Here is a 27072-nt window from a genome sequence, read left to right as displayed (position 1 = left end):
TCAGACAAAGGCCTCTTTACAGCCATGCTGGAAGGGGCCGTGTCAGTCCTCTTCTCCTGAAGGGACAGTAACTCCTGTTTTTGACACCCAACTTTGACAGAAACCAGCATGAGCAGGGCAGGATGAGAAGAAGACAAACCCTGAGTAGACGCCTGACCCAAGAGGTCATCAGGCATTTGATCTTCCGCCGAAGATAGATTCCTGTGATAAGCTTCAGAAATATACTTAGAATGTCTTTTTAGAAATTCAGTTAAACTTTACAATAATGTAACATGGGAACAAGAGGCCATCTGGGAAGTGAGTCTCAGGCAATAAATACCAAAAAACCTCAGAGACAACAATACTAGAAATTAATATCACTGAAACAGAACTTTTTCTCTCTAAAGTTACCCTCTTTTCTACCAGAGCCAAATTAAGATTAATTTGTTTGCACAATAAGTCTGGTGTCAATAAATTTGGCCTGATTATTTACACGAGGGTAATTGACCATACAGGCTCTTTTAAATTGGCTGTACTGGAACCTTTTATAAGGAATCTCAAATAGAACCTTTAAAAGGTCTTTCAAGGCAAGAAAACCTATGCTAAGGCCTTACCATCTGTGATATCTATAGATTTAAGTGAATTCCTCTCTTCTTGAGGTCCCCCAAACATCTTGAGATTCCATAACCTGCTAGGAGGTAGCCTTCCTTATTCACCTGATAAGGCTGCTGGGAACCTAAGAGTTTCCAATTTCTTGAGGGATCGGGTACAGAGGAAATACAAATCTTTCAATTCTGCTTACAAAGGTTATGTCATAATTAGCATAAGGGGGAAGATTTCCTTATATCTGAAAAACAAAGATTAAACAGCCATTTGTAACTAATTCTTGTTGATCTTTTGTTAGCAGTTTATGAAGCCATCAGCTTTTCTATAAGAATTTTTAACTTCTTACCCAGTCCAGCAGTACGATCTACAAGTTATCAGAAACCTGTGCTTGTCAAAAGGTCCCTTCTGTGATTCTTGAAGGTGGAGCATTTTGGCAAAAGCTTCAGAGGACAACAATAACTGTCTATAAATGACAAAAGACTTTAAAAGGGACTGTTAAAGACTTGATTACAATGCAACTGGCAAATAAACTTGGTTTCCCTATGACAGACAACGTTTTTAAATGACAACTAGACTAATGACTGGTAACATTATGCCAGGACATATTCAACTTTTAGAAACTTTGTATAATTTCTAGAACATTTTTATTAATGACATTTACCCATACAATAAACCTAAGAAAGTTGATCACCACTCATTTGACAATGGTTCCCATGTAATTTGACATCCCCAATAAGCCTAGTGAGTCTAAAGTCTTTCTCTGAGACGCTTCAGGGGCCCCATGAAGCACCCCAGAGTTAGCTAAAGGTCAAGGGAATTTCAATTAGAATTTGATCTTTGGGAAGCTTGTCAAAAATACAAGATATTTTAAAACACTTGGTCAAATAGGCTTGTAGGCCACTGTGAAACAATCCTTATTCACTTAACCAAAGTGACAATGAAAGATTTCAAAGACAAATACAGAAAGTTCCAACAGATCACTTAAAAGATAAAGTAACTTACAGTCTGTTCTCAAAAGCAGCTCAGTATTCCAAGAAAAGCTTGTACTCTTCCCACAGAGAGAAAAACTGCAGTCTTACAACAGCTTACTTGTAATAACAAAATTCATTCACTCAATGAAATTCAATTTAATCTTAGCCAGTCCTGACCACGCACAAGACTCCTTTTGCCGAGTTCCTTTCCCACAGACGGTCCACAACTTTCTGTATCCATGGTAGTTTCTCCCTTATTTTCCTTCCCATTTAGAATAACCAGCTTTCAGGCAAAATTAATTTCTTTTCCCTTAACAAACTGAATTTCCATCCCTTATACCTTCTTTTACTGAAAACACATATCCTACTTTCCTTGCATACCTAATTTTATATATTTCAATTTTTAACCCTTAAAAACCTTAATCTCTAGTGGAAAACCAAGAAGCAAGCAATTAAAAATAGCTTGTCACTCAGCACTTCCTGACAGGCAAACTTACGAACATATTCTGTGACTGAATTTCTATCCTCAGTGGAGCACAAGACGTACGACCAATGAATCCAAACATCTTTAGTTTTTCTCTCATAAGAAGATGTAGGTCAACTTAGACTTTTCTTAAGCAATTAATGTTCCAGTATTTCATCTTATTTGAATAGATCTGGCTATTCAGTGAATTCCCTTCATTTAACTTGATTTAACAGAACTCTAAAGTTTCAAGTTACCAAAAATCTGGAGAAAATATTTTTAAGTAGACAGTCCTAAAGCAATTATTCCTAAAGAGTTCATCTAAAAATTCTTATCAAATCTACATTTGATTTACTTAAAAGTTTTATATCAAGTTATTTTTCTTGCTGACAAATTTTCTAACAAGAATAATAAGATTTTATTTGACTTCAAGTAAACCTAGGTACAACAAAAGTATTATACTTAATTTTTTTTTCTTTTGGGGGGATAATTAGTTTTTTTTTAGTGGGGATTGAGCCCAGGACCTTGTGCATGCTACCACTGAGCTATGCACTCCCTCCCATGCTTAATGTTGATGTCTGTATTAATTAAACTGACAAAACTTTAGTGACAAATATTAATTTAATACTATTTCCCAGATCACATGAACCTGAAATTCATTTGGGTTAGCTTCTTTTATATTTCTGAGGATTTACATGTGCTTAATTTCCTTTAAATTAATTAAATAGAGCTCTTTGACAAATTAGTTTTGACAATAACACACATCTACAACACACACACATATATACAGAGATACGTACAAACACAAAGACACAGAGACCCTCAGGTTCCCATTCCAAAATTTCAGCCATGAATCATGTACAATATACAAAACTCAACAGTTACAAAAGAGGAGCATTCAAATTGGGTTTCTGGCAGATGGGACAAATCCAGGTCTCCTGTTTAGATGGTTAAACCCTTTTTACTAACATTTATGGAGAAGACACTTAAGATTTATACTTGTCCTTGACAAGTCAAGTTCCAAATGACCTATCACCCCCCCATCTTTTTTTTCCCAATAGGAGTTACATTCCAGAAATTTCCATTTTAATATAATGGCCTAGAAAAGAGTTCTGGAGAAGACCAAGTAGAGCTTTTATAAGTCAAAGCATTGGAGGAGACATGCAAGTTTCACCTGGGGGAAGTTTTATTCCATTAAGGCTAGTTGCTGGGGGTTTTGTTTTTGTTTTTGTTTTTTAATATAAGCTTCTTAAGATAAATAGAGGAGGTTTGGGGAGTGGTGAATAAAGATTGCTGGGCTGTGAACTGTTTCTGGAGCCACACCTCTGGTCCTATAAAGACTAGATTCGTAAAATAAGAACAGCTGTTTTTAACTTCTCAGAATTTCTCAGAAAGAACTGAGTTACCACTTAAATGATATTAAAGGAATGATGTACGCACCCAACCACGTTGGAATGTTTTTCTTTCCCTCTGGGTATATTTAGCTTAAGGGAGAAGGCCCCAACCCCAGATTCCTATCAGGCTCTGAATACCGGTTATGAGTTTAGTGAGACCGGTGGCCTCCCATCTTGATAATCTATTTATAAAAAATGTTGAGGATCCTCCCGGGATATAAGAAATTCTTTTAACTATGGCCCCCCGTTCACCCTTGACCTGAAGAGGGCTGCCTGCAGGCTCAGTGGTCCCATTTCTAAAGGTAACCTTTTAATAATCTCTTCTGAGTGGAAAGGCAATTCAGACAGAGGACTACTAGAATGAGTACTCAGATAAGGGAGGAGAGAGGGGAGCAGTAGTTAGGTCAGTCTTTCAGTTTTTTTGCTTTAGGTACCTTTTACATCATTGATTTTTCATTTGCCTTCTACAGCAAATCCTCCAGTGACACTGTTTTGGGATTTTGAAGCCCAAAGGCCAGGATTAAATAGCTCTCTCTAATCAGGTTTCTGCACGCCAATTGAAATAGGCACAGCAGTGTAAGATGACAGCTCTCTAAAATTTTAACAATTTAGAGGTCTTTCCAATCCAACACATCCAAGGGGTTAGACTTACAAATATTTTCTCCTGTTCATCTAATTTAGAAAAGGGCAAAACTCTTACTACTCTTATTTCCAACAGACCCTGCAGGCAGGTCCAGGAGACTGACTGACATGGGAAGAATTCTTGCCTTCTGCCAGCTTTCTCTAACTGCGCACACAAAAATCAGCTTTGGAATGCCAGAAGAACCCCACCTTGGCTGTTTCAGGGTGGGATTTCCTTTACATCCCAATTAAGTAAGTACTTGCACGTATCAGTTCCACAAGTGCCACGCACAGACCCAGCTGGTACTCCTGTAGGTGGGTGTCCACTGGGGAGCTGAACTGTGAGGCACAATTTCCGTTATTAATTTGGTAGTCTAATTCAGAAATGAGATATGATCTGAATAACCTTCTGAGGACAGTGTGGTGGATGAGATGTGTGCTGATTCAGAGTCTAGCTCCCCAAGGAGTTACCTTTAGGTGGGTCTCAGCTCTTTTACATGTCTCGGTTGCTCCAACAGTCTAAAACCACCGTGGATGCTCAGAGCACTAGGGGATCAGCCTTTACCTTGTGCATTTTTGGTGAGCAGGATTTACTTAATTGTTGCAATGGGATTCCCTGTGGGACCACTGCACATCACAAGGACTGATCCTCAGACACTTACGTTCTCAGTCAATTGAGGACACATTATGGCTGGAAGGAGCAAATTTCCCTTGTTCTTTGCTGGTGAATAATTCATTCTCTCATTTCTTTGGCAAACAGCTTGTTCAGGCCAGATATCAACTTGTTTGTTTTCAATTTAAGCCATGGTTAACAAAACCCAGCCACCGATATCTCCCTGGATCTCCTGCCCAGATCCCCCTAGGTTCCTGCCTCAGAAATGCATTTGGTGCCTCTTAAGACTCCATGTCCTGAGTAAAAACAGCTTGAACAAATTAGGATCCGCACTTAAAAACAAGGAGATCTGGTTATCAGGAGAACTCACTGGAATACCTGAGGAATATTGAGAAGCCGGTGGTCAGAGATCAAAGGTTCTGTGCTGGTACTGAGCGCAAATTTGGGGTAGACTTCGGGTGTCCACCGGTGGGTATCTCTAATATCCTGCCAACTATGCCATGCAACGGATGATGAAAAATTAAGTAATAGTCAAAGAGAGAAACATAAATTTTCATCTGAGCCAATCTGAAGATTATGACTGGGGAGACATTCTTTCAGAAAGCTGTGAGGAATGTTCTGCCCATTAGAGTTCAAAGCACAATTACATACGTTTTTGAGACCAAGGTTTTATTCATCAAATGATGTATGACAATTTCACTACCCAGATCTGCACATGAAAAGCAAGTAGTGGGTCATCATGATTCCTTACAAGATTAAGAAGTAATGTTATCACCTAAGGAGTTATCCTGCTGGCGCCAGGATTAAATAGCTCTCTATAATCAGGCATTCCTGTATCTTCTAAGGAGATATCATTACGGCAGAACACAACGCATACTAAAGGCGGGGGTGGGGGAGTTGGCTCAGCCAAATGACAGAGAATTTTAGGTTTTAAAATTTTGTTTTCCTTGTCCTGCCTTAAAAATAATTTTGTTTTATCGTATTGTATAGATATACTATAACATTTTTATCCATTCATTTATTGGATTGCCTTCTCTCCGCCCTTTGGCTATTGTCAGTAGTGCTGTCATGAACATGAGCTGTTTTCAGCTTCTCAGGTGTCCACCCAGGATTGCAATCGCTAGGCCACGTGACAATCTGATGTTTACATTTCTAAAAAGCGGCCAAAATGTTTTCCATGGTGGCTGCACCATTTATATCCAAACCAACAAAGAATGTGTGTTCCAACTCCTATACATTCTCACCAACATGTGCTTTTTGATCTTTTCTTTTTCTATAGCCACCTAGCAGTTGTGAAGTCGTAAAATTCCTGGAATTTTAACATTGTGCAACCACAAAAACAAAATGGTTAAGAATCTCTGAGAAATTGCCAGAGACAGAGGAGGACAAGCAAATAGTGTGACTGGAAACCTGCCCCGGGTGGCCCCTAGCTTTCTCTGGATGCCAGGGACATCTATGCTGTCCGCTGTGGAGATAGCCAGCTTTTAGGAATCCATAGAATGAGACTGACATGCAGGCCCTGGGTGAGTTATTTAAACCCTCTCAGCTTCAGTTGTCTGTAATCTATAAAATGAGTGTTAATAGTTATCTTTCCCTCTTAAAGGAGCCCAGACCAGACCAGACCCTACCTGAAGCATGGATCTGCAAGTTGACCTCCTGGTGGCTTTGACTGAAGATGACATGTGACGTTGCCCAGCCAGACACCTGACCCTCAGCAGGCCCTCTGGAAATGTTCGTTCATATGAGCTTATGAGCAGTTCAACTAGTAGCTATAAAGGACAAGCATACTAATCACAAATTATGGAATTTATTTTTTGTTAGCAAGAAAGGGGTCATGAATTGAAGTTGTAGTTGAAAAAAGTTTGGGAGTTTGCTGACTCTGAACTTTTATCTTTTTTCATTCTTACTGATTGTGTTTAAATGGCTCTTTTTTTTTACCACCTGCTGTGTGTGAAGCCACTGAGTCATAAATGTTTAAGACTTAATTTCCTGGATTCTCATGGGGGCTGGTGGTGTCTGTTGGGCTGTGTGAGCTCAGGGCCCTGAGCAGGACCTCCAGCCCCACTCTCCTCCCCACCACACAGACACACATTATCTATCTGCCATCTATCTGTTGATACCATCTGTCTGTATCATCCGACCATCATCATCTATCATCTATCTAGACAGAAAGGCATGGATTTATACCGATAAATTCAGTTCCTATCTCTGACTGCACAGGATCTATTCTGTTTTTCTCCTTTTCGGAATCAGCTGCTCCCTTCTCCAACACAGAGAAATCTGGCTTCCATTATCTTTAATGTATTTACTTACTTGATTAATCCCCCTTTATGAAGCCATTGCCCCTCAATCCATTTCCATCCATGGATGCCCTCCTCACCCTACTTGGGTTCTCCACACCCTATTTAAGCTCTGGCTGCCCTCCCCAGACCACCCTTCCAAGTGGACAACCTACTCACCTTGCTTGGGTTCCCCACCCATGCCAGGCTGCTGTTCCTGTGGACACCCTCCCCTCCCTACTTAGTCTCTGACTTGGAGCCACTGTGCCTCCCTTCTCTGCCCTTGACCTGCAGTGTGAGGCTGCCCACCGTCTGGGCCTCACCTACTGGTTTTAGGACTGGATTATCCAGGAAGGGGAGCCAAGGCAAGTGAGGGAAGAGAATGGGGTAGGAAAGGGAAAGGAGGAGCACTGTGCAGCTTCTGATACCAGCTGAAACTGACCAGTGCCTGTAGCCTTTCTGCCCAGTCAGTTGACCAATCAGCTACCTTTTATTCCACGATCATTGTGTTCAGATAATTTGGAGTCAAGGATGGAATACAAAGAGGCATGAAAAAACATCCTTACTGCCTTCCAGAAACATGAGGGGAGATGAGATGAAAACATTAAATCAAAACCAATAATAGAATAATAAGTGTCTCAGCTGAGCGTTACCCAAAAAAGGTAGGTTTAAACTATGAATAGACTTCCTAAGCGACGGGCAAAATCACCGTGGATTAACTCTTACTATTTAATATGTCAAATAGGGGTTTTGATAAAGGTCCCACCCCTCAGTGATTGTAATGGTTAGAATCATTCAGTCACTGAATCTCCCTGATTTAGTGGTACACATTCCCCCTAATGTGCACAGAAGCATCAGATAATACTTTTGTAAAGAGATATTCAGTGACTTGTTCAATGTAATATTTGATTTAGAATATTCTAAATCTGTGATATAAATGTCAGTACTTCAGTCACTACAATAATTCTCATTTTCATTAATTTGCTGATAAAAATTGTTGAGAAATTTTCATTCTTGGTCAGGGCTCAGGAGTAGACGGCACTAACTGGGGGTGGGTAGAGATGGTCTTATAAGAACCTGAGAGGCTGAGTCTACATATCTAGCTCTTACTAGTCACTTTTTTTTACATGACCCAACATACAACACTCCATGTAGACCCTGAGAGAGCTAAGTGAACGCACAGAATCCCTAGTCACCCATCATGTGCAGTGGGTGACGCCCATCTTTATTTCTGGGTTTTATCACAAAGTAAATCCAGGTCTCTGGTGTTCCGGGATGCAGCTTCCTTGCAGAACAAGGGAAAGTCAGGCTCCACTTAGTGTCCCATTTCTGGGCACAACCTTTAATACAATGGGCTTTTTTGGTTGTATAATCCCTTGAGTGCCTAATTCCGGGGGGATCTGCAACAGTTAAACAAGTGCATGAGAACCAATTAATGAAGCATCACCAACCAAAGAAGCAAAGTAGACAAAACACATTATGTACAATAATGCTTTATAATCATATGAAAGCTACTTTTAGCATCATATATCTTTGATTTTTTTAACTACCAATTCAATATGTTTAATAGATACAGGGACAGTCAGGCTATCTCTATTTCCCTGATTGAATTTTTAATAGTTTGTGACTTTCAGAGAACTGATCTATTTAACTCATGTTATAAAATATATGGGCATAAAGTTGTTTGCAGTATTCCCTTAGTACTCAATTTTTAAATTAAAAAATTTTCCACTTTTATTGAGATATAACTGCCTTACAGCAGAGCATAAATTTAAGATTGCAACATAATAATTTGACTTAAATATATTGTGGATTATTACCACAATAAGTTTAGTTAACATCCGTCATCTCACAGACATAGAAAAAGAAAAGAAAAAGAAAAAAATACTGTTTTCCTTGCATGAAACTTCTTGGGATCTACTCTCTTATCCCATACAGAAATGTTAACTAGAGTCGTCATGTTTTACATTATATCCCTCATACTTATTTACCTATAACTAGAACTTGTACCTTTTGGTCACCTTCATTCTTTGATTCTCTATACTTATTCTATAAGCTTTGTCAGGACTGGACAGTGGAAACATTCATTCATCATTCATTCTTCGAAACATCTACTGAGTACCTATTCTGTACCAGGATTGATACAAAGCCATGATGGCCTGTGTTCCTCCCCCACCCCACCCCACCCCTGCCCTTTTTTTATGGCCTGTGTTATTTATTGATTTATAATTTAAGTAAAAATAATGAGTTTTTAAAATTTACTGGATTCTTAGACATTATGGCAAACTATCTTGAAAAAAGATACAGAGGTAATTTCATGTACGTTGAAACTTGCCAGGGAAGCCTGAGCACATATTACACATGCTAACTGCATGGGCCTTCCTTGACTTCTAAAGAGTTCAGGCACCTCTCCCAGTGGAACCTATCCAGTTTCATGAGGGGAAGAGATCTTCATGAAGCATTATGTCTATTTTTTAACATCTCCTGGCTCCTAAGTGTAGTGCAAATGATGAACTTTAAATGACCTACAGTGTTTCATCTGACACTTTCAGCCCTGTTTTCACCCAGTTACTCTGTCAGTGTTGGGGGACACCAACAGAGTGACTCTAATCTCATTTGACTGAAGGGAAAGCAAATTGTCATGGGGGGAAGAACCCCAGCCTGGGGATGACTGGGTGGAGCTTACAGGGAGCATCTGCCCCTTGCAGACGTGTCAATGGCCCCCTTTCTCTCAGGGCTGAGTCCCCTGTCTGTACACATTTACAGGACTGCCATAAAGGATGCCCACAATTAAAATGGAAACCATCTCTATCCCTGTCTTCCCTGGGAAAGCCTTCTCAACTGGAGCAGCTTATTAACCGTCCGAGTCCTGAAATAAACCTTAACATAGGGCTGTGCTTGATGCGAATCAATGACAATTGTTCTTTCAGAGGAGTGGCTCCAGATCTTTCTATAAACATATGGTATTTTTAAATTTCAAATGGCATGCTTATATTTCCCCTGCAGACAAACAGAACAAGCACGTACATAGATGTCATTTGTTAAATCTTTAAAGTTCAAACAGGTCAACATTTGTATCCAAGACCTGTAAATTTTTTTATGTAAACATTTTTTAATTGAGTTATAGTCATTTTACAATGTTGTGTCAAGTCCAGTGTACAGCACAATTTTTTCAGTTATAAATGAACATACATATATTCATTGTCACATTCTTTTTCACAGCGAGCTACCACAAGATCTTGTATATATTTCCCTGTGCTATACCATATAATCTTGTTTATCTATTCTACATATGCCTGTCAGTATCTACAAATTTTGAACTCCCTGTCTATCCCTTCCCACCCCCCACCCTGGCAACCACAAGTTTGTATTCTATGTCTATGAGTCTGTTTCTGTTTTGTATTTCTGTTTTTTTTGGTTTTTTTTTTCAGATTCCACATATGAGTGATCTCATATTGTATTTTTCTTTCTCTTCCTGGCTTACTTCACTTAGAATGACATTCTCCGAGAATATCCATGTTGCTGCAAATGGCGCTATGTTCAAGACCTGTAAATTAACTGCTCATCACTCCTTAAGCCTTTACCAGATGACTGGGAGGCACCATTAGGCATTTATGAAAGGAACACAATGAGGGGCTAGAGTTAAAGATGTTCTTAGGTGCAAAGAAAACATAGAAACCAAACTGAATAGTTCAATGACAAAGTGTTAAGTTACATGGTAGGACCCATGATGCCAGCCAGTGGTACCTGAAAACAGAACAGAGGGGACTTGAGACAATACTATAGAGCTACAGTCATCAAGACAGCATCATATTGGTACAAAAACAGACATATAGACCAATGGAACAGAATAGAGAGCCCAGAAATGAACCCACAAACTTTTGGTCAACTAATCTTCGACAAAGGAGGCAAGAATATATGATGGAATAAAGACAGTCTCTTCAGCAAATGGTGTTGGGAAAACTGGACAGCAGCATGTAAAGCAATGAAACTAGAACACTCCCTTACACCATATACAAAAATAAACTCAAAATGGATCAAAGACTTAAACATAAGACAAGATACAATAAACCTCCTAGAAGAAAATATAGGCAAAACATTATCTGACATACATCTCAAAATGTTCTCCTAGAACAGTCTACTCAAACATTAGAAATAAAAGCAAGAATAAACAAATGGGACCTAATGAAACTTACAAGCTTCTGCACAGCAAAGGAAACCATAAGTAAAACAAAAAGACAACCTACGGAATGGGAGAAAATTTTTGCAAATGAAACCAACAAAGGCCTGATCTCCAGAATGTATAAGCAGCTCATATGACTTAATAAGAAAAAAACAAACAACCCAATCCAAAAATGGGCAGAAGACTTAAACAAGCAATTCTCCAAGGAGGACATACAAATGATCAATAGGCACATGAAAAAAATGCTCAATATCGCTAATTATCAGAGAAATGCAAATCAAAACTACAATGAGGTCTCACCTGACACCAATCAGAATGGCCATCATTCAAAAATCCACAAATGACAAATGCTGGAGAGGCTGTGGAGAAAAGGGAACCCTCCTGCACTGCTGGTGGGAATGTATTTTGGTGCAGCCACTGTGGAAAACAGTATGGAGATTCCTCAAAAGACAAGGAATAGACTTACCTTATGACCCAGAAATCCCGCTCCTGGGCATATATCCAGAAGGAACCTTACTTCAAAAAGACACCTGCACCCCAATGTTCATAGCAGCACTATTTACAATAGCCAAGACATGGAAACAGCCTAAATGTCCATCAATGGATGACTGGATAAAGAAGATGTGGTATATTTATACAATGGAATACTGTTCAGCCATAAAAACCGACAACATGACACCATTTGCAGCAACATGGATGCTCCTGGAGAATGTCATTCTGAGTGAAGTAAGCCAGAAAGAGAAAGAAAAATACCATATGAGATCACTTGTATGTGGAATCTAAAATTAAAAACAAACAAACAAACAAAACATAAATACAAAACAGAAATAGGCTCATAGACATAGAATACAAACTTGTGGTTGCCAAGGGGGTGGGGGGTAGGAAGGGACAGACTGGGATTTCAAAATGTAGAATAGATAAACAAGATTATACTGTATAGCACAGGGAAATACGTACAAGATCTTATGGTAGCTCACAGAGAAAAAAAGTGACAATTAATATATATATGTTCATGTATAACTGAAAATTGTGCTCTCCAGTGGAATTTGACACAACATTGTAAAATTATTATAAATCAATTAAAAAATTTTTTTTAAATGATCTAATTTCAAAAAAAAAAAAGAACAGAGGGGAGAATGGGCTCAGGACTGTTTGGAGGAGGTTCCATGGAGAGGCTCAGGGACTGAGCTAGAACTTGAAGAGGGAGGACAGAATGGTCGGGGGAGCGGGAAGGACACACGTGGAGTTATTATTGGAATGCAAAAGGAGCCCAGCCCGATGGCAGCAGGACTCCTGGAAGGTGAGGGGGACCGTGGGAGTCTTCACATCTGGCAGAAATGCTTTCAATCAGGGATTCTCGCCTTGTCTGCACATGAGACCCAATGGGGGCGTTTTGAATGCCGCACTCTGGGGGAATTACATTAGAACGTCTGAGATGACCTAGGCACTAGGGTTTTTAACTCCCCCATGATTTCATTCTGCAAGCAGTGGCTGAGGACCACTGCCAGGAGAGCTTCTGGATGTTCTAGCAGAGAAGCCCACCATTGAAAAGTCATGATGTAGTAATCACTGCGCTTGTGTCTGTCACACACTTCCTTCCAGTGGACGTGAAACAAAGTTTAAAATGTTGCTCAGTTCAGTGGACTGCCTATAGTCATGTCCTGCTAACTGCATTGACTCTAGACGGCCTGTATAGATGGGTCTTCGTAAAGCTACAGACATAGCCATCCAGAGTTGAAGGACAACTGAAGGTTAAATATGGCTCCAAAAGATTCTCTGGCTATAGAACAAATTATTCTTTGAATAGAACACATTCTTACACATATATAAAGACTCCTAAGTTTAAAAAAACAATAAAACATTATTAATGCAGATAGGTAACTGTCTCACCTGTGTTTCTTTGCAAGGTTTAAAGGAGAAGTTCTGCAGGACTCTGACAATAGCAAGTTTCATGTTCATCATAGCAAACCTCATTCCAATGCAGTTTCGGGGTCCAGTTCCAAAAGGCAGGTATGTGTAAGGATTTATGCTGTCCTGGTTCTTCTTGTTGAACCTTGATCCAAAGAAGTAGATGAAACAAATTAATGAGACATAAAAACCACAAGAGCTCCAGGTCTGAGGTTTTAACTTAATTCTTCAACGAACAGCACTGGGGATCCTTTTGTGGGCAAGTCATGCATCCCGCTGTGGCTACTTTGCTGTGAGAAAGGTCAGCTTCAGATCCTTCCCATCCCCTTTACTCTATAGGAGCTCCCAGTCTTGTTGAAGAGATGAGATGAATGCTTTTTAAAAGAAATTATCTTTAGACACTAAAATTACATTCAGAGTGGTGAGATGTTCATTCTCTGAAAGGTATTTAGGAAATGAGACTGATTGAAGGAAACACGGGTTCCTGTCTCCAGGCACACCTATGTCGGTCATATCCTCATGGGGGAAGGAAGCAGGCAAAACACCTCCCACTGTTAAAAGGTTATCTTACCCTTGTCTTCTCCTGCCTCCCGCTCTGCTTGTGACTCTCTCTGTGTGTCTCTTTCTCTCTCTCCCACAAACTGAGGATGCTTAGGTCAGCAGATTTACACAAGCACATAATGCTACTCTACTCTCGTATTACCACTGATTTCCTTGTCTAGCTGATACACTAGCCTACAAATTCCTTCATGGTTAGACTTATGTTTTGTTCAAATATGACTCCTCAACATTTGAATATATTAAGGAAAAAATGTGGATTAGGGGAAATGATAATGGCATTTATGGCTACGTGTATTTTACAGAACCCCTATTTTGGAGACCATTCAGGACTACTGATAGACAATGTGACATAAAATAACATGGGGACCAGGAGAAGGGTAGCATGTGGATGACACAGACATGAGTTGATGGTTGCTGGGTGGGGAATGGGCACAGATAGATACATTAGAAGTGGTTTACAGGCTTGTGCCTATAGAACATATTTGTATATGAGTCAAGTATGCACACACTTATGTATATGTCAAAAATTCTCCATAATAGGCTTTTTTAAAACATTTGGATTTCTTCTTGGCTGGCCCAGTCCCAGGCACAGGTAGGAAAGAACTAACTGACTCCCTGCTTGATGGCTGAATGAATGAAAGAGAAGTACAGTGAGTGGTCTCTGGCTTTGGGTTCATGCTGCTGCAGTGGGGTGCTCCTGAGCTTGGAGGAACCACAGAGGTTCCCTGGTCCAGAAAACAGAGGACTTGGTCAATTCTGACTTCTTCGACAAGTGCCTCTGTTCTAGGTCATGCTAGCACTAGGGACACCATGGCAAACAAGCCAAAACCCTGCCATCGGGGAGCTTATAGTCAGGGGCTCATAAGTGTCCAGATTCTAGCTGGTTCCCTGAAAGTTCAATCCAAATTTTGCTCACCGTATAGTAAATGGATCTCTATCAACTCTTTCCAGAGTCCAAGCTGCCATAACCAGACTTTGGCTCTGAGTTCCCAGAGGAGGATACTCAAGACCCCTCCAGGGAGGATGTCCCAGACGTCTAGAGGTCACAGGGCTTCTCTTTGGAAGGTCACCAAATACTGAAGCAGAAGTGAGGTGGCCCAGGACTGCAGACGCAGACAGCACCGGGGGCCTATGCTCTTGGCCCTCAGTGAGGCTGCCTGAACCACCAGGGATGAGAACCTCTGGGTCCTCAGCCTGAACTCTCACTATAATGGTGGAGGCACAGCCAATATTTAAAGAAATGAAAATGTTGGAATGTTAGTGGTGAATTCAAAGAGCTAAAGAGAATAGACAGAAAAATTTAAACAAAATATAATGCCTACACACCTAAAATAAGACAGTAGTTAAGTAAATTATGGCATATGCAAAAATCATACATGTATATATTTAAAAACATAGACTGCTGTTTACAGTTTACTGTTAACTAAGGTAAGCAGTTAAAAACCAAATTGTATATAATACCATTCTAAGTTTTAAAAATCTATATATGTACAGAAGAGTAACCATAATGACACACATCACATTATCAGTAAGGCCTCCGTTAAGGTACTGGAAATGTATGTGGCTATAACTTTCTTTTTTCTAGTCTACAGTTTGTAAACCTTTGACTCAAACAATGGTCATTCTTGGAATAAGAAAATGCATTTAACAATAAAAAGATGTAAAATAAATGATTATACACTCACACATTTGTCACCCATAATAAAAGTCATCGGAATACACTAAACAACCTGTATCAGGGTGGGTTCTCTTTCCCCAGGATCTTGTACCTCTCAGGGCGGAACTCCTCAGGCTCTGGCCAGAGCTCCGGGTCTCTGTGAAGAGCAAAGACTGGCACCATCACCACTGTCCCTTTAGGGATGAATACCCCTTTGATTTCCACATCTTTCTTACAGGCTCTCTCAAGTCTACCAGCAATTGAAAATAGTCTAAGAATTTCATTCACCACCATGTCAAGATACTCCATCTGTACCAGGGCATCGTAGGTGGGGGGCGCCTGGGAAGAAAGAAACAGACTTTGACAAATTGAGATTTGGGATCAACTTTAAACTCAGTCTATGTAGCACTATTGAAATGCTAGGATCTCCAGAGAATAATTTAATTGGTAAAGGATCTTAGCATTCATAGACATTTTAATATCCATCATGTCCTTTGATCTGCTCAGTGGCCCCTTGAGATGTGTGGAGTAGCTATGACTATGGGAGGCCCTGGGGACAACTCCTAAACAGGGTCTGTAATCCCACACACTATCACGCAGTGCTTTTTCTTTCTCACGAGAACATATGGGACTAATGGACTATGGCCCTTACTCTTAAGTGGAATAGTGTGAAGTCACTGTTTCCTTTCAAAAGAAGGGTCACACATCTATAACAAGGAAAAAGAATCTATCAAAGAGCGAAATCTCGATTCCACATAAAGTATTCTGGTTGAGAACTGCTGATTGCTAATTCTTTTGAATATCCACATATAAAATTTGGAAACACTATATTAGGTAAAAACTGTATAAATGTGGTGCCCTGCCTTTCTGACTCAGGTTGACGAGGTGGCTTGTTTGAATCAGTGGAAAGTATCCTAAGTGTGATACAAGCAGAGTTTGAAGCCACCCGTATGATTGGGCTTCTTGCTCCTGTCATCTACCACTGATCTGAGAAGCAGACACAGGGAGTACGAGGGACATGTGGGGGGCACGTGTGCAACTGAGGCAGCCCAGCCAGCTTAGCCAAGGTCAGCCTGGATCAGCCAACACCCAGACCAGTCAAGTCCAGCCATATCAACAGGTAACTATGCAGACACTAGCGCAACAAATGCTTATTGTTAGATGCCACTGAGGTTTTATGAATTTTACTTGGCATTATCTTGACATCTGATTTGGCAGGACCAGCACTTTTTTCAAAGTACTTATATTGCTGTGAGGAGCATGCATTATCTGTGTTTTCCCTTTGTTTTGCACTCTTTAGATCCTTCCTAGATAGTGTGGATAAAAGAATGGATGCTTATGCTTTTTGCAACAATCTCTAAGAAGTGGCAAGGAGGCGTTCTTGCTAAGGCTTCACCTTACCCGCCCCCTTCAGGCACCATCCACTCACCTTGTTGGGGAAAGTCGCATCGATCTCCTCCTGCAGCTGCTGCTGGACATCGGGGTGCATGGCCAGTTCATACATAATGAAGGAGAGAGAATTGCTGGTGGTCTCGTAGCCAGCAAAAATAAAGATAATGCTTTGGGCCACAAGTTCTAGGTCAGATAGAGCTGAAAAGAAAGTAAAGCCATTTTAGGTAGATCATGTCAGTGCTAAAAAATCACAGTTTAGATGATGAGAAATTCAAATGAAACTCCCAAATCCCTAGGGGAAAACATGTAAAAGTAATTCAGAGTCAAACTGAGAGTGTTTTTCACTCTGACATCTGGCTCATAGAGACACAAAAAAGCAAGAATTATCTTTAAAAAACAAAAAATTGTCCTGCCCCAACTATATAGTTCACAACAAAAACAACACAAAAGGAATGTAAGAAAGATCTACAGAATTCTGACTCCCCAGTGATGATTTCTGTGATTCAATTGTGGGCAAATTCAACTATCAAATTATTTCCTCCAGTGAGCGTAAACCCCACGATACTCAAAGTTTATAGCTGTGCTCTCTAATACGTAGCTATTTAAATTTTAATTTTAATTGATTAAAATTAAATATAATTTAGCATTGCAGTCTCAAAGCCTTCTCCCACATGTTAATGACAAAGGGAAAAATTAAACTTTACAGTAGATTAAGCTAGTGAGCATACTTCAACCAAGTGTTCCCAGTTGAGGTCACCAACACTGGGGTAAAGTGCCTCCCAATGCGATGAAGCCTTGGTGCAAATTCCCAGGCAGAGGTTCTGACTTAATGAGTCTGGAGGAGCCTGAGAATTGACACTGGAAACAAGCTCCCCAGAGGCTGGGCTGCAGGTGGTCCAGGACCAGGACTGACTCTGGGCGTGACATTCTTGTTGTCCTCGCCCTTCACGCTCTGAACAAAGTTGTGCCTGCGTAGTTCTGGGAAGTACCTCTGGCTACTGTTTCTTTCTGAACATATCATCTGCCTGGAAAACTCCCTGCATATTTTCAGAACCACCGCCCTCCCCTGTGCCTCCCCTCAGTGGCCCTCCGAAGCACTCCTGGTTACCTTTATGGGTGTCAATTTCTTTGGAATTCTGGGAGTTAATCATCAGCTGAAGTAAATCCACTCGGTGCTGGAAACAGAAAGAGAAATTCTGATGACAGAAATTACTTGTGAAGTCATAAATAAATCAGGAATGCAGTATATAACCTCTTTCCTCTGAATATAGCCCCTTAAAAAGCAGAGGTCTGACTAGTATTGCCTGAGTCCCCCATCGACAGGAACATTCAGCTGCAAATCTTGGAGAGCACGAAGATTCCCCGAGGCAAACCCGGCCGCCACGCCCAACGGCTTTTTGCTCCTCGCCCTCTCTGATCTTGGGCTTCTCTGGCTTTTGAAAGCAGTTCTTTGCTGAAGAGTTGTCTATCCCTCTCCCATCATCCCTGTTTGCTCAGGAGAAAGTCCGTGACTTCCATCCTTTTCTTTCCCTCTAACTTTAACTCTGAGTAAACGGTCGCATAAATTGATCTGACATTTGCTGAGTTTATCGGCAGCTTTCCTAGAAGCATCTTCAAGCAGTTGGCCTTTCCAAAAATCCTCACAACCTTCAGCAACACCCTGGAGTACCCAGTCCTGGCCCCCTGACCTGGAGACATCCTTGTGCTGACCTCCAGGCCTCATGAAGGCAAAGCTGGCTTAACCAGCTTGCAGCCTCATGGCCCAGAGAAGACTCCTGCCCACTCCAGACTATTGCAAGGCTCAAATTTAACACAGACTACACTCCACCAGGTGCCCGATCCACTGGACAATCTGTAAAATAGGAGGCTTGGAACTGAAGTGATCTTGCCAATCTAATATGTGGGGAAATTATAACACCAGTAAAATCATTTTTAAACAGTATTTTTCATCCTTTGACAGTTTATTGAAGGGAAGTGGTAGTTTTTATCTCAATCATATTTATGTAGTGACTTACCAACTGGATTGCCTACTCTTAGATTTAAACACTGCTCTCTGACTCATTTTCTTATCTTCTTGCCCAGCCTCTACCTTCTTCATCCCTCCAAAGTGTTATAACTCCCCTGATCTAAAATCTATAGTTCTCTACCAACCTTAAAAAAAATGCAGAGAAGTGCACAAGTCATATGTATACAGGTCAATACATTTTCAAAACGTGAACACACTCATGTAACCACCACCGGATTTTACCGTTTGTTTATCCTTGAGGCGACTTTCTTTTATCCTTTTTATGGATCTTGTGAAAAAATTCATAACACTTTTTGGAAACAGATAGATATTTAATACTTCAAATATTGGGGTGAGGAATGGAAAGAGCACTGTAGGTAAAAGATAAAAGGAAAGCACAGTGAAAATTCAGAATTTCTCAGGGGCAATTATAATTTTCTCTATCAGAGAGTAAAATATACCATAATCACTCCCCCTATGACCTTTGCTCAGACTTCCAATCCAATGACTGCACGAGGGTAAGTCCACAAATAGGGGCAGTCACTACTGTAGTGAGATGAGTGGCTCTTTCTGCTTTTTGAAAGATCAAAGGAACAGGATTGCATTCCTGGCCCTCACAGCCTTTTGTCTATTGGACTAGAGTCTCTTTGGAAAAACTAGACTATAGTCTGATACTGTAATTAATCATTTTATTCAAAAAATTATAGGATAGAAATAACAGTGTATGTCTTTTAACCACAATGGAATTAAATTAAAAATCAATAACAAAAATGGAGGATACTCACAAATATATGGAAATCAAACAACACATTCCTAAATAATCAATGAGTTGTATGATGTATAAAAAGCATAATCAGGAATTACTTTGACATAAATAAAAATAAATATACTACTTACCAAAACTAGTGGGATGTAGCAAAAGCAGGGCTCATAGAGAAATTCAAGGCTATAAATGTCTATTTTTAAAAAGGAACAAACATCTCAAATCATGATCCTAACTTTCCACCTTAACACACTGAAAAAAGAGCAGACTAAACCTCGAGTTAGAAGAAGGAAGAAAATAATAAAGATAAAAGCAGAAATTAATGAAATAGAGAATAAAACTAATAGAAAAAAATCAACGAAACCAAAAGCTGATGCTTTGAAAAGAAGTTTTTAGCTAGATTGACTAAGAAAAAAGAAAAAAGACTCAAACATCTAGCATTAGAAATGAAAGAGAGGAGATTACTATTGACATCAAAAATGTGAGAAGGACCATAGAGGAATACTATAAACAATGTACACCAACAAATTAGGAAACTTAGATGAAGCGGACAAATTCCTAGAAGGACACAAAGTGCAGAAACTGACTCAAGAAGAAAGAGACAATTTGAATAGGCCTATAAGGAGTACAAAGTTTTAGTCAGTAATCAAGAAACAACCCACAACATTGCGCTGTACACCAGAAATTGACACATTGTAACTGACTAACTTCAATTTAAAAAAAACCCCACAATTTGACAAAGGTCCAGATGGTTTCAGTGGTAAATACTACCAAATAATTAGAAAGAATTAATACCAATTTTTCATAAATTCTTCCCAAAAAATAGAATATGACAGAACACTTCCAAACTCATTCTGTGGGGCCAGTATTAATCTGATACGAAAATCAGACCAAGACAGTGTAGGGAAAGAAAATTGCAGAGTAATGTATCTTATGATCATGGATGCACAAATCTTCAACAAAATAGTAGCAAACTGAATCCAGTAACATATAAAAGGATGTTATACACCATATCCAAGGGGAGTTTAATCCCAGGAATGCAAGATTGTGTAACACATCATTTCAATAGAATAAAAAGCAAAAACCATGTGATTATATAAACAGATGCATAAAAAGTATCTGACAAAATCCAACAATCTCTTATGATTTAAAAAAAAAAACACTCAACAAATAGAACAGAACAGAATATCATCAACCTAATAAAGGGCATCTATGAAAAAGTCCATAGCTCACAACATACTTAATAGTGAGAGGTTGGATGTTTTTTTCTAAGATTAAGAAAAAGACAGGGAAGCCTCTCTCATCACTTCTACTCAAAATTGTACTAGAGGCTCTAACCAGAATAATTGGGCAAGAAAATGGTGGGGAAGGTATAGCTTGAGTGGCAGAACACATGCTTAGGATGCATGAAGTCCTGGGTTCAATCCCCAGTACCTCCTCTAAAAATAAATGAAGAAAACGATATAAAACGCATCCTGTAAGAAATGAAGATGTAAAACTATCTCTATCGTCAGATAACATGATCTTATGTGTAGGAAATCCTATGGAATCCACTAAACTTGTTAATAGAATTAATAAACAGGCTCAGCAAGGTCTCAGGATACAAGATCAATATACAAAATCAACTGTGTTTCTATATACTGCAATACATAATCCAAAAGTGAAATTAAGAAAATAACTCTTTACAGTAACATCAAAAATAATAGAATGCTCAGGAATAAAATTAACAAAAAAGTGCAAAACTTATACTCTGAAAACTATAAAACACTTTGAAATAAATTAAATAAGATCTAAGGAAATAAAAGACGTCCCATGTTCATGTATCAGAACATTTACATGGTCAAGATGGCAAATCTACAGATATTACACATTCCCTATCAGAATCCTAGCTGGCTTCTTTGTAGAAAGTGACAGCCTGAACTTAAACACATATGAAAGTGCAAACTGCCCAGAAAAGACAAAACATTCTGGAAAAAAACAATAAAGTTGTAGGAGTTACACTTCTTTATTTCAAAACTTACCACAAAGCTACATTAATCAAGGCAAGGTGGTACTGGAATAAGGATGGACATAGATATCAAAGGAATAGAGCTTGGAGTCCAGAAATAAACCCACATGCCAATGGTCAACTGAATGTTGACAAGGTTTCCAAGACCATTCAATGGAGAAGAAAATGCCTTTTCGATAAACAGTACTGGGACAAGTGAATAGTTACATGCAAAAGAATAGAGTGGTATACCTCACACCGTATAAACACCAAACTCAAAATTGATCAAAGACCTAAACATATGAGCTAAAACTATACAACTCTTACAAGAGAACCAAGGGGTACGTTTTCATGACCTCAGGATTGGCAAGAGATTCTTAGCTATAACAACAAAAGCATAGGACGTAATAGGAAAAATATAGAAGTGGTACATAATCAAAATTTAAAATTTTGCATTCAAAGCATACAATCAAGAAAGTGCAAAGACACCTACAGAAGAGGAAAAAGTTTTTGAAATTCTATATCTGATATGAGACTTTTATCTAGAATAGATATAAAATACTAGCAAACTGAATCCAGTAACATATAAAAGAATATTATACACTACGTCCAACAACTAATACAACTTAACAACAACAAAAAAGACAAACAATCCAACTATAAATGGGCAAAGGATCTGAATAGACATCTATCTAAAGAAGACATTAAAATGGCCAACAAAAAAGTTTTTCATCATCCCTAGACATTTGGGAAATAAAAATGAAAATCACATGAGATACCATTTCACACCCACTGTAAGGGGCACAAGCAAGAAGACAGGAAAGTATTGACCATGTGTTTTCAAGAACATGGAGAAGCTGGAAGCTTCCCACATTACTGGTGGGAATGTAAAAGGGTGTAGCTACTGTGGGAAACAGGTTGGCAGATCCTTAATAAACTGAACACAAAGTTAATATATAACACAGCAATTCCACCTCTGAGTACACACCCAACGAATCAAAAACAAATGTTCAAACAAAAATAGTATATGAATGTTCATAACAGCACTATTCACAGCAGTCAAAAAGTGAAAACAACTCAAATGGCCATCAACTTACAAATGGACAAACAAAATGCAGAAAGTCCATACAATAGACTATTATTTGGCCACACAAAGAAGTGTTGACATGTGCTACAATGTGGATAAACTTTGAAAACATTAGACTAAATGAAAGAATCCAGCCACAAAAGACCACACATTACATGATTCCGTTTATATGAAGTGTCTAGAATAGGCAAGTCTATACTCAGTAGACTAGTGGTTGCTTAGGGCTAAGGGAGTTGGAGGTGATAGTAAAAAGGTACAGGGTTTCTGAGTTGATAAAAATGTTCTGTAATTGAATACAGTGATATCTGCACATATCTTTGAATGTACTAAAAATTTTTTTCAGTTTTATTGATTTATAACTGACATATAGTACTGTATTAATTTAAGGTGTACAGTACAATGTCTTGACATACATATACTGTGAAATGATTACCACCATAAGTTCACTTAACATCCCTCACCTCATATAGTTGCAGAAAAAATTTTTCCCTACTGATGAGAATTTTTAGGATCTACTGTTAGCAATGTACAAATATATCAGACAGCAGTGTTAACTATAGTCACACTGTACATTATACCACAAGGACTTATTTATGTAATAACTGAAAGTTTGTACCATTTCACCACCTTCATCCAATTCTTCAGCCTCCCAATCCCTGCCTCTGGTAACCAAAAATCTGATCTTGTTTTTCTATGAGTTTGGTTTTCCTCTTTTGATTCAACATATAAGTATTTGCCTTATGTCCGAATTATTTCACTTAATATAATACCCTCAAGATCCAGCCACATTGTTGCAAATGGCAGGATTTCCTTCTTTTTCATGGCTGAACAGTATTCCAGTGTGTGTGTGTGTGTGTGTGTGTGTGTGTGTGTGTGTGTATCACATTTTCCTTATTCATTCATCTGATGGACACTTAGGTTGTAAACCACTGAACTGCACATTTTAAATGGATTAATTGATAGTATGTGAATCACATATCAATAACACTGTGGAAAGAGAGAAAGAGAAAGAGAGAAAGAGAGAGAAAGAGAAAGAGAGAAAGAGAGAAAGAGAGAAAGAGAGAAAGAGAGAAAGAGAGAAGGAAAGAAAGAAAGAAAGAAAGAAAGAAAGAAAGAAAGAAAGAAAGAAAGAAAGAAAGAAAGAAAGGAAGGAAGGAAGGAAGGAAGGAAGGAAGAAAGGAAGGAAGGAAGGAAGGAAGGAAGGAAGGAAGGAAGGAAGAAAGAGGGAAGGAAGAAAGAAGGAAGGAAGAAAGAAAGGAAGAAAAGAAAGAGAGGAAGGAAGGAGGAATGGGAAGGGGAGAAGAGGGGATGGGGATAGGAGAGGAGGAGAGAAGAGAAGAGAAAAGAAGGGAAAAGAAGGAAGGAAAGAAGGAGGAATAAGAAAAAGAAATATAGTAGGTCACATACTTATTAAAAGAAGGAATGGATCAAGGAAATCAAATCTTAAGAGTTTCTTGGAATTTTCCACAAAGGGATCTTGTGGGTTGTTGAGGGAATCAATGTTCACTCCAAATGCTGTGCTGGTAATCACATCCATGCTGTAGGCCCCAAAGATGCTGAGTAGAGAAAGAAAGACATGAACAATTAAAATCCACACCTCTTTACTGTCCCTACCCAACACATGCAACAAGAATGTATGTAAATTCAGGTCCCCAAGACAAGTAAAGAGCCACACTCTTTCAGAACTATCTGCTGGATCTTCAAAAGAATCTATGCTACCATCACACTCACTCATGAGGTGTTTATGAGGTGCCAATGATGATGCAGATGGCCCTGTGCTAGGGGTGACGGGGACACTGAGGCAAATTAGACTGCCCCCACCCCCACTGCTCTTGGCTCAAGGAGCTCAGACATAGAGGGATACAGATCCATAATCAGACAAATTACAGTAGTGTGTTTTGTTTTGACTATGGGCAGTAGTAGGTGTATAAGCACTGTGTCTGAGGAGAACAAAGAATGGAATAATTAACTCTTCCTGGAGGAGTCCAGAAAGGTGACATTGATCTTCATCCTCCCTCACCACAGTACTCGTGCACAGTTATTCCTCTTTAGCACGTTACAGAACAGCAGCACCCTGGTCTTTTTTTTAACCAATGAAAACTATTTAACCAGCAACACCAAATTAATCACGGCCCTCTCACCTCTAGACCTATTCTTTTTTTCTGTTGAAGTGTAGTTGATTTACAATGTTGTGCTAGTTTCAAATGCACAGAAAAGTGATTTTAAATTCCTATAGATTATACTTCATTTAAAGTTAGTGTTAAATATTGGCTCTAATTCCTGTTCTGTACCATCTATCCTTGTAGCATAATTATTTTACACACTGTAATTGCATCTTAATCTCCAACCCCTATCTTGCCCCTGCCCCTTTCCTCTCCCAACTGGTAACCACTATTGTTCTCTATATCTGTGAGCCTATTTCTGTTTTGTTATATTCATTCATTTGTTCTCTTCTTTAGATTCCACATATAAGTGATAACATACAGTATTTGTCTTTATCTGACTTACTTCACTTAGTATAATGCCCTCTAGGTCCACCCATGTTGTTGTAAATGGCATGTTTTCATTCCTTTCTATGGCTGAGTAATATTCCACCGTGTACACACACACACACACACACACACACACACACACACACACACACACACACACACATATATATATATACTATATCTTCTTTATCCATTTATCTGTTGATGGACCCTTAGGTTGCTTCCATATCTTGACTATTGTAAATAATAATGCTATGAACACTAGGATGCAAGTATCTTTTCAAATTAGTGTTTTCCTTTTCATCAGATATACACCCAGGAGAAGAATTGCTGGATATGATAGTTCTCTTTTTAGTTTTTGGAGGAATCTCCATACTATTTTCCATGGTGACTGCGCCAATTTACATTCTCAATCTTGTACTAGGGGTCTCCTTTCTCCACATCCTTGCCAACATTTGCCATTTGTACATTTTCTGATGATAGCCAATCTGATAGGTGCGAGGTGGTCTCATTGTGATTTTGATTTGCATTTCTCTGATGACTAGCAATGTCGAGCATCTTTTCATGTGCCTGTTAGCCACCTGAATAGTTTCCATGGAAAATATCTCTTTAGGTCTTCTGCCCACTTTTAATTGGGTTGTTTGTTTTTCAGATATTGAGTTGTATGATTGATATTGATATATATATATATATATATATATATATATATATATATATATGATATTAACCACTTATTAGTCATATCATTTGCAATTATTTCCTTCATTCAGTAGGTTGTCTTTTCATCTTGCCAGTGGTTTCCTTTGCTGTGCAAAAGTTTTTTGAGTTTAATTAGGTCTCATTTGTTTATTGTTTCTCTTGTTGCCTTTGCCTTAAGAGTCAAATCCAGAAAGATATTGCTATGATTCATGTCAAAGGGCATTCCATCTATTATTTTTTCTAGGTTTTTATGGTTTCCAGACTTACATTTAGGTCTTCAATCCATTTTGAGTTTGTTTTTGTATATGATGTGAGAAAAATGTTCTAATTTCAGTCTTTTACATGTAGCTGTCCAGTTCTCCCACTTATTGAAGAGACTATCTTTTCCTCATTGTATATTTTTGCCTCCTTTGTCATAGATTAAGTGACCATAAGCGCATGGGTTTATTTCTGGGTTCTGTATTCTGTTCCATTGATTTATGTGTCTATTTTTGTGCTATTACTCTCTAATATTAGGAAAAAGACAAGGATGCCCACTCTCACCACTTCTATTCAACATCATATTGGAGGTCCTAGTCACAGCAATCCGACAAGAAAAGAAATAAAAAGAATCCAAATTGGAAAGGAATATATATAACTGTCACTATTTGCAAATGACATGATACTTTATATAGAAAATCCTAAAGTCTCCACCAAACAAAAAACAAACTAGTAAAACTAATAAATGAATTCAGTAAAGTGGCGGGAACATGATTAATATGCAGAACTCTGTTGCTTTTCTATATAATAATAATGAACTATCAGAAAGAGAAAGCAAGAGAATAATCCCATTTTAAATCACATCAAAAAGAATAAAATAACCAGGAATAAACTTAACGAAGGAGGTGAAAGATTTATACCATGAAAACTATAAAACTCTGATGAAGGAAACAAGATGACACAAAGAAATGGAAAGATATCTCATGTTCATGGATTGAAAGAATTAATATTGTTATAATGCCCATACTACCTAAAGCAATCTATAGATTTAGTGCAATCCTTACACAAATATCCATGACATTTTCCACAGAACTAGAACAATCCTGAAATTTATATGGAACCACAAAAGTCTGTGAATCGCCAAAGCAATCTCAGGAAAAAAGAACAAAACTGAAGGTATCACAGTCGCTGATCTCAGACTAAACTATACTTGTCTTCCAGCATATTCACAGTGATGATTAAGCAGATAAGTTAATCCTGGGTCATGTACACAGGAGAAGATCCCTTCTGATTTTTTTCTCACGTCATCACTCATTCTTGGGTGGCCAACTGGATTGTAACATCACACACCTACTTCTGTCTGGTCACTGGAGTAACTCAACAGTGGGAATTTCAGCTCCATGGCAAACAGCTTAGGGTCTCAGGAGAGCTCA

At 38.8% G+C, this 27072-nt stretch overlaps 1 protein-coding gene across 2 annotated transcripts in view; it reads right to left on the bottom strand.

Moving 5' to 3' along the window:
* Positions 1 to 8081: 8081 nt before the first annotated feature.
* LOC105077059 (cytochrome P450 3A12) overlaps positions 8082 to 27072 on the bottom strand; it is a 44494-nt gene continuing 25503 nt past the window's right edge. For both annotated transcript variants that reach the window (XM_074345747.1, XM_074345748.1), the window contains 7 exons: positions 23877 to 24025; positions 18876 to 19003; positions 17736 to 17802; positions 16665 to 16825; positions 15348 to 15574; positions 13000 to 13162; positions 8082 to 8326 (listed from right to left, as the gene is read on the bottom strand). In XM_074345747.1, coding sequence (XP_074201848.1) covers positions 8231 to 8326; positions 13000 to 13162; positions 15348 to 15574; positions 16665 to 16825; positions 17736 to 17802; positions 18876 to 19003; positions 23877 to 24025 — 991 coding nt within the window. In that variant the 3' untranslated portion in view covers positions 8082 to 8230. The remainder of the gene's footprint in view (positions 8327 to 12999; positions 13163 to 15347; positions 15575 to 16664; positions 16826 to 17735; positions 17803 to 18875; positions 19004 to 23876; positions 24026 to 27072) is intronic.

This window comes from Camelus bactrianus, chromosome 18 (genome assembly GCF_048773025.1).
Source record: "Camelus bactrianus isolate YW-2024 breed Bactrian camel chromosome 18, ASM4877302v1, whole genome shotgun sequence".
Lineage (NCBI taxonomy): Eukaryota > Metazoa > Chordata > Mammalia > Artiodactyla > Camelidae > Camelus > Camelus bactrianus.
The sequence above is the reverse complement of the archived record's forward strand: the minus strand, read 5'-3'. Positions and strand labels throughout refer to the sequence as shown.